Genomic DNA, 8558 nt, shown 5'->3' on the forward strand with positions numbered 1-8558 from the left:
AAATAAAGCTTGAAAAAGGTAAGAAATTAGATTATTTTTTCATATTTTTCAGAGAATAACTGACAACGTACGTAATTGGGGTATATCGTGATATATATCGTTATCGTGATATAAAATTATCCATATCGTGATATAGAATTTTTTCCATATCGCCCAGCACTAACAAACACACACACTCACTCTCTCTCTCTCACTCACGCGTACACACGTACGTATTAAAGATAAGATAAGAAAAAAACGTTACAATTACTGTTTTGGCAGTCTGATGGTGCAAAACAAAAATTAACGGCTCGCGGCAGTGCACGTGACTCTCACTCCCCTCTGTGTAAAAGGACAGCAGCAACAAGCACCCGCTGGCTCACGTACGCGCCCCTTCAGTCCGGCAGAGTACTGCCCTGTCTCATCCTGTGCCTTTTCACCGCGGTTTTATGTCCCCTCAGCAAAACTAATATGTCAGTAACAAACATTAAACGTAAATGGTTAAAGACATTAGCCAGACTGTGGAAAATCAGGGTATATAAACCATTATATTGGTGACATGCAGTGATACGGCAACAGGCACGGGCCAGTTGCATGTATCAACCCAGTTTGTGATGGATTGCACATTCAGAGGTGAGGCTCAGCTCGTTGCTGCCGCACCTCGCGTTTCACCCATGTATTTGAACAGGAAATATGCCATTTCAGCGATTTTGACCATAAAAATGTTCGAAAATTAGTCATATATAAAGATCAGTGGACAAATATTAATATTCATATTATGTTATCTTTTTTTTGACCGCAAGTCCCTGCCACTAGAGCACCGAAACCGTCCATTTTGAATGAAGCGCGGTGCGCACGGGCCACACCAAGTTACAAAAGCTGAACGATGCGACACCGCATGGGGCCTTCGCGTAGGGGCGGGGACAGCGCGATTGCGTCACTGTTGGCGCGCGGACCCTCACACGGTGAGGTAGATTAAGGTAGCAGTTTTGGGGGTGCGGGTGAAAACAAAACGTGTATAAAAAAAATGACGCATTTATAATAAACAAGCGGAGTTTAGCCTGGTGGCCCACCAGGCTTAAAATACACTGGGGGAAACCCTGACCTGTAACAATCTAATTATTTTCTATACATGAAACCGTATATGTTCGCAGGTGGATAAGATCAGGAGCAGCCCTGTAACTTCCTCCTGTGAAGCCAGCTTCAGAACGAGCTGCCCGCCGTCGCTTCCTCTGGTCAGTCTGGGATCCGTTCTTCTGTTTCCAGGAATGTTTTGTTCAGGATGAAAAGTCTATAGCCGTGCATTGTTCTCTCTGTAATATAACACCCGCTCTGCTTGTGGTTGTCCCATTGGTGCATGTGCGTGTGTGCTGCAGGACTTTTCTGGAGACTTCTCCTACTTCGATGGAGTCATGCATCAGAGGCGACAGGACATGATGGAGAGCAGCAGCTCCGGCTCTCAGACTCCAGATTATGACAAAATAAGCGGTGTGTGTTTTGTCTTCTTTCAACATGACGAGACTCCACTCAGTTTGTTGTATACACTTTGTGCAGTTCATTATTAGAGGTGTCCGATGTTATTGTGACTCATACATTCTGTGTTTCATCTTTGTTAAAAAAGGAAAGCAACATTCGATCCTGAAAAGGTACAGGTGGTGTGAAAACAATGACTTTAAAAACTAGACAAAAAAGGATTTTCGACAAAAATGCAATGTGAATGCTGAACGTTTGCTGAAGAAGCTACAACTGAGTTGCTAAAATTAAAATGGGCAGAACAAAAGCTGAAACTATCAGAACCAAACAATCAAAATACAAGCAAACAGTGAAAATCTAAAACAGGCAGAACAGTAGAGAAAATAAAGATAACAAAGCAGTATAAAATGAGCTCAAATTATTAAAACCCTAGCTAAAATCTAAACTTAGCAAACCTTTAGCTAATCGCTAAATAAGGAAAACAGTATTTGAAAGCTAAAATTGACAATACAGTAGCAAAAATCAAAAATGTGCAAAACAATGAGCAAAACAGCTAAACTCTAAAACAAGCATAATAGTGGTAATACAGGAGGTCAAAGCTGCTGAACTGCTCATTTTAGAAAATAAGCAGTTCAGCAACTAAAAGCTAATATAACTAAAAGCGTTGCAAAAATCTAACATTAGCAGAATCATAATGGAAAGCTAAAATTAGCAAAACAGTAGCTAAAGGATAATATTCGTAAAACCATAGCAAAAAGCTAGAATTAGCAAAACTGTTGCTAAAAGCTGAATTTAGGAAAACCGTAATTAAAAGCTAAAATTAGCAAAAGTCGTAAAAATAAAAATAAAAAATTGCTAAATAGAAGCAAAAAGTTACACTTAGCAGAACAGTGGCAACACGATAAAAGCATCAAAAAAGTCAATTCAGTAAAACAGTATCTAAAACCAGCAACACATTTGCATTATAGTAGCTATAAACTAAAATTAGGTAAACTATCTAAAAGCTAAAAAAGAAAAACAGTAGCAAAAGTCTAAAATTTGTACAACAGTAGCAAAAAGATATAACCAGCAAATAGTAGCTAAATTGTAACTGATGCAAAACAGTAGTTAAAAGCTGCAGAAATACAAAAGAGAGAAATAGTGCAAGTATGTTAAAAGAGATTTCAAAGGAAACTGTTTTGATAAAACTGAAGAGATCTTATTGTATGTTATGGGAAAATATTTTGTGTGTTTAAAAATTTTGAAAAGTATGAAAAAAGGACAAAATCTAAAAGTCATAGAAGACTGTTCTCAGCTGAGCCGAACATTTGTATAGATGAGTGGTTAAAATCAAACAAAGTAAGCTGAAATAGTTTGACTGCAAGAAACCCACAGAGAAACCATAAAGAGGACAACAGTAGTGTAAATGCTGACTCACAGTCACACACATCTGCTGCAGACGGAATGTCCTCCAAGCTTCCTGTCCTCATCCAAGCTGATAGCTTTAATTGATTTTTCACGCAATTTAGGTCTGTGGTACTGTGTGCTCAAGCAACTGGAGCGGCAACCTCTGTCTGTTTGTTTGAGTAGACTTCACAAACCTCCCAGACGCGTTCCTCGGCAGCATGAAGAGCAGAGAGGTTTCGGTCCATGCAGACATTCACCTCCAGAGTCCGAGTCAAAAACACGGACCCACTCTCAAGAATGGTACTTCAGCGCTGCGTCTGTCTGAGTAAAAAGAAGCTTTGTTTCCTCTTCTGTGGGCCACTGACCCGTTTAGATATTTACAGGGCAGCATGTTGTCACACTATCTGTACATTAAACTGATAAAACTGGTTAAAGCCAGTTAATGGACTTTGAATAGGTACATGCAGACAGCTTCACACTTAGAACCGATGACTTCTTCATTTTTTAATGCATGCTACACACATATAACATGCTAACTTTTTTAATACTTGGAGGTTTTTTATATTTTATTTTTAAAGTTGTTTATTAATTGTTTATGTTGTATTTACCTGCATTGAAATAATGACTCACTGGACTGTAGTTGTTGAGAACTGTGGAGAAGGAGGTGAACCCAGAATGCAGACTCATCTTTAGAAACTAATTTATTAAAATAAAATAAACAAAAACAAAAAGGCTGTCGTGGCAGCAAAAAAATAAATGTGACAAAATATTAGCATGGCATGGAGCAAGACGTCAACAGAGAACCAGGAGCAATGATCCAGCAGAGTGTGGAAGGGATGACTAGGTTTTTAAACAGGAGGTGATTGGAAAGTAGGTACAGGTGAAGCAATTAGTAAGACTAGAGGAACGTGAAGATGGGTGTGACAGGAAGGCAAAAGAGTGACTGGGGAGGAGAAACAAGATAATAATAAAACAAAAACAATAAACTGAAACACAAAATCACAAATCCACACAGTAGTCCTGGCACAGATTACAATCATTCATGTGTTTGCTGTCTAAACATTGGAAGTTGTTTCCAAAGAATAAATGCCAACTTGTTGAGCATTTATACCCGTTGTCTTTGGGTACGCTGCAGGAACTCAGTCAACCAAGAAGCTACAGGGTTTAGCTTGCATGCAGACACCTAAAAGGTCATCAGGGTGTTAACCGTTCAGTGATGATCCTACCAAAGAAAGACAAACAGTAATATTTGGTCTAAATGTGAATAAGTAACAATACCAATTATGGCTGTTAAGTGCTAAGTGCTGAGTTTGAAATATATCTTGCTTTGATGTTCAACAATCCAACAAGCATGAAAATGTCTCTGATGAATAACTAGGCAAGTACATTTCTGGAAACATCACTGAGGTGTCATTCATTAAACTCACTCACTCAAGCTGTCTCTGCATTACTCCAGTTGTTTTTAAATTGATTTTTTTTTCTCTGTTTAGTTTTTTTTTCTGTGTAAACATTCTAACAAATATACTGAAATACCCTTGCTATGCCACAAGCTGGCGTTCACAATCTCTTTGCGTGAATTTTAATATTTTCCACAATATTTGTGCGACAGTTACCAGCTTTTATTAGACGCCAAGCAAACTAGCTTCTTGCTTTAGCTTCATGTTTATGTTGCAGTGTTTCCAGTCAAAAAATATGATTGCCTGATTTTAAGGAACCTCATCGACTGTAATCGGAGTGTTACATTTTGCGAAATTGCGCAGGTTCTTGCACGACGTTATTTTTAAGCTTTGATCGAATCAGCGACAGCTCTCTCACTTCTCATCAGAAGACAAAACTCTCACAGGAAAGGCAGCAGACGAGGTGCATTTCTCGTAGTTAATGCTAGCGCTGTAGTTGTTATTGATTTTCATAAAAAACAAGGGAAAATAAAATAATTTTTCATTTATTATTTGTTACTGCATGTTGCATCTCCATCTAGCTTCTAATGTTTGCTTAGACAAATGTGGTTTATTTTGTTTTCTTCACAGATCTTTTTTTAAACTTAATTTCAGATTCTTTTAGGTTTTGATGTAACACACCTTTTTTCATGTTCTGTAGACTCAGTGAAACCAACACGAGGACCCACACAGAAAAACTCTTCCTCGCAGCCAAAGTCCCTACATCTCATCCTCTTCATCTATCTGTTTTTGTGAGTACCCTGCCATCAGGTGAAACATGAGAAGCTACAACAGAGTCAGTCAGGCTGTGTGCAAACTTCCTGTGCCTAATGTGGTTGTGTTACTTGGTTATTCTGATGGGTTTTTGTTTTGTTGTTGTTGTGTTTGTGGCCCGTCAACAGAGTCGGCATCCTCGTCCTGTCGTCCTTCTACATGGCCTTCAAGATCGTTGCTCTCGAGCATTGTTTGAACTCCTTGTTGTCGATGGGAGAACTCAGTCGTAATGAGTAAAGCCGAGAGTTGCTGCTTTAAATTCAGAAAGTTACGTTTTTTTCTGTCTGATAATTTGGTGTAAATTTTGTTGCAGGAACCCTGGGAGCCAAAGGTCACAAGTTGAAGTGACTGCTGAAATCTACGGGGAGCTGTCTACCAACCTCTTCAAGTTAGAGAAGGTTTGTTATTAGCATCCACTGCCCATTATCCCATATTACCTAATAGTGAATATTATATGGGTAATAATAATACTAAATGAAAAAATTACTTAGTGTTAATTTAGATTTAATGCACATATATAAATAAAGAGATAAAGAGAGCTCAAGATGACATGCTGACAGTCAGCCTGTTAAATATGAATGTCAGCTTTTTCCTGAACTCAGGATACAGTTCAAACCAGTATTTGATCAGCAGTTTTATTGATAACACTTATTTTCAATGATATTTAAGATCAAAGCTGAAATTTTACTTTTAGCCACAAGTATTGAGAATAATTTTGAAATTTAAATTGAATTTAGTGTCAGCTAAAGCACCAGAGCCAACAGGATGTTTAGTTGATATTTTGTCAGAATGTGGCGTTCTCCTAGTTATTATGTAAAATTGAGAGTTCAACAAGCTGATGTTATTAATCAGCTGGTTATTAGACTTTCTAGCAAACCTGCAGCAGCTGTATATATTTCACCTGCTAACATGCTAACTCTTGTAGCTTGGTGCAGACGTTTGTATCACCTTGAAAAGAGAGACGTGTCGATTCTCTGGTAAACAAGCCATGACTGGCTGTGTCATCCACCGGATAAAACGTACAACTAAGCAAGAAAACTCTTTTTTTAATGTGCAAAGAAGTTTAGGGGAGTCCTCCCTCAGCTACCGTACTCAGCTTGATGATGGCTGGGAGCAAGAGGTAGGGGCTGCTTGGTGCTCCATGTGACAAGAACAAAATAAAGCTTTCTCTCTGGTGTCTTATATAAAGGTATTGAAACAATAGGAATGGTAAGATGGAAACATTTAGTTGTTTTTACACTGTTGTGGAATAAATAATTATCAAATAGTAAGATGACTGTTTCAAAGAACCAGAAAAAGGTAGATCTTTGTCTTTTAAGAGAATTTTAATCCGAACGCAAAAAGCGTTCAGAGACTCAACTCATTGAACTTGATCAGGAGAAGAACCCTGAGTGAAATGCAACATACACTTCTATAGAGGTTTCATTACATTATGTGATTCTACATTTACATAGTTGCTGAGCACTTTCTCTTCTGGTGAGAAAGATTTAACAGTCAAGGACAGTGTATGAAGGGAGGAGCTGAGTCTCTCCTCAGTTCACACATAGCACAAAGATAAGAACATTGAAAAACAAAGTACCAGAACAAGAAGAAAAATCATTACTATTGTTATACATTTTACAGAAAGCCGAACATTGTCATCATCATTAAAATTTTCCATATCAGCACCGTGAATTTATAACACCTTGGTACACCTTGAAACCGGTAATCGGCCCATTCATAATTGCACGAGATCACACAGTCTGAACGAAGCAGCTATAACTCAGAAGATGGAAGATGATCTTGGTTTAAGACTCTGACATAAAAGCAGTGGGCGATATGTGATCCTTTAATGTTTAACATGGTTTCTGACGTACCTCTGATTCTATTGTAGTAAGACTCATCAGACTGCTTTATTGGGCTGGTTTGAAGAGAAGTGAGCTGAAAAAAGTGCAAGCACAAAGGTTGTTTCAAGGGGCTTTGTGTTTGTTGTTGCATAAACCATACTGTGGAGTAAGGCACGGCTTAAATGAGATACTGTTTCATGTTTGCACAGTAAACATGAAGCCACACCTTGCAGCAGGTTGGCATCACTTAACATACAAACTGTAAACAAATGGAACATCAGCAGAAAATAAATATTATTGCACTTTATGCAAAAACAAAAACAAGTAGACAGAACTGGAAGTGTCAGAGGTGAAGATGTTGAGGTTCTCCTTGGAAGTGACAAGAATGGATAGGATTACAAATGAGGTCATCAGAGGTACAGCACAGGTTGAAGGACTTGGAGATAAAGTTGGAGAGGCCAGACTGAGATGGTTTGGACATGTGCAGAGGAGGGACAGTGTGTATATTGGTAGAAGGATGACAAAGATGCAGCTGCCAAGAAAAAGACAGCAAGGAAATATATGGTTGCAGTTAGAGAGGACATGGAGGACAGAGGATGCAGAAGAGGATGGAGGAGGATGACTCGCTGTGGAAATCTCTGAAATAGGAACAGCTGAAAGAGAAGAAGAATGTAAAAACAAAAGCACAAAGCCTGTAGAAGGTCCTTCACTTTAGGTAAAATCTCAGCTTGTTTTTATATTTTATAGTTTAATTTGTTTTAGTCAAAACAGATAAACAGAAAGAGAAACTAAACAAACCAGAGACAAACTAAAAACACAGATGAAAATGTTAAATTAAACTTTTTTTTATTATCAGCTGCCGTTGGTGATGTGGTGATATTGTTTTGGCCTGCGTGTTCGTTTTTCTGTCTGTCCCATTAGCAAAACATCTCATGAGCCAGGGGATGGAATTTAATGTAACTCTCAAACAGCATCTGGGCACCACAGTTTATCCATATTATCCACCACCGGGACTTTAACTCAGTCAATTTTTTAAAGGCTTTTTTTTTTATTAACTGTTATACCTTTTACACGGAAACCCACTTCAAAAGATCTGAACTATTGCTTTAAGCTATAAAGCGAGATAGTTATATTTATATCAGAGGCAGTCCTGCTTTCAGGGTGTTGGAGTAAGAATTTAGTTTCTATTATTAAACAGTCGTCATTAAGGCTGTTCCTCATGAAAAGCCTAATCTCCTCTGATTGGCCGGCTCCTCTGGCCTGATCAGAATCCACCAATCGTTCGGCGGGAGCTTCTCTGAAACTCCGTTCAACTGGGAAAAATCATAATGTTATGCATATAACTACTGTTCCCTGAAGGAGAGGAACGAGGTACAACACATGTACTATGGGATATCACGCTCCCGCGTGTCCTGGCTGAAGACACCTTTAATTACGCCTTTAGGCAAATGACAGGATGACGACAAGTGACAGGCCCCGTCTGCACTATGTAACCGTCCGTCATCACAGTCATTCCTCAGTTCAATAACCGCTCTTCACCGAGCCCGGCTGAGCAGCAGGGCAGCCATGTGTTGTACCTCGTTCCTCTCCTTCAGGGAACAGTAGTTATATGCATAACATTACATTCCCTTTCAGTCGATTCACTCGGTACAACACATGTACTATGGGACATATATAAACGCCC

The 8558-nt window shown here is 38.8% G+C and overlaps 1 protein-coding gene across 1 annotated transcript in view; it reads left to right on the forward strand.

Moving 5' to 3' along the window:
- The window catches only part of LOC108244054 (GRAM domain-containing protein 2B), a 40079-nt gene that overhangs the window by 22564 nt on the left and 8957 nt on the right, over nt 1-8558 (forward strand). The window contains exons 8-13 of the mRNA XM_017429914.3: nt 1134-1214; nt 1356-1467; nt 3022-3138; nt 4936-5026; nt 5177-5281; nt 5362-5446. Coding sequence (XP_017285403.1) covers nt 1134-1214; nt 1356-1467; nt 3022-3138; nt 4936-5026; nt 5177-5281; nt 5362-5446 — 591 coding nt within the window. The remainder of the gene's footprint in view (nt 1-1133; nt 1215-1355; nt 1468-3021; nt 3139-4935; nt 5027-5176; nt 5282-5361; nt 5447-8558) is intronic.

Source organism: Kryptolebias marmoratus, linkage group LG14 (genome assembly GCF_001649575.2).
Source record: "Kryptolebias marmoratus isolate JLee-2015 linkage group LG14, ASM164957v2, whole genome shotgun sequence".
Classification (NCBI taxonomy): Eukaryota; Metazoa; Chordata; class Actinopteri; order Cyprinodontiformes; family Rivulidae; genus Kryptolebias; species Kryptolebias marmoratus.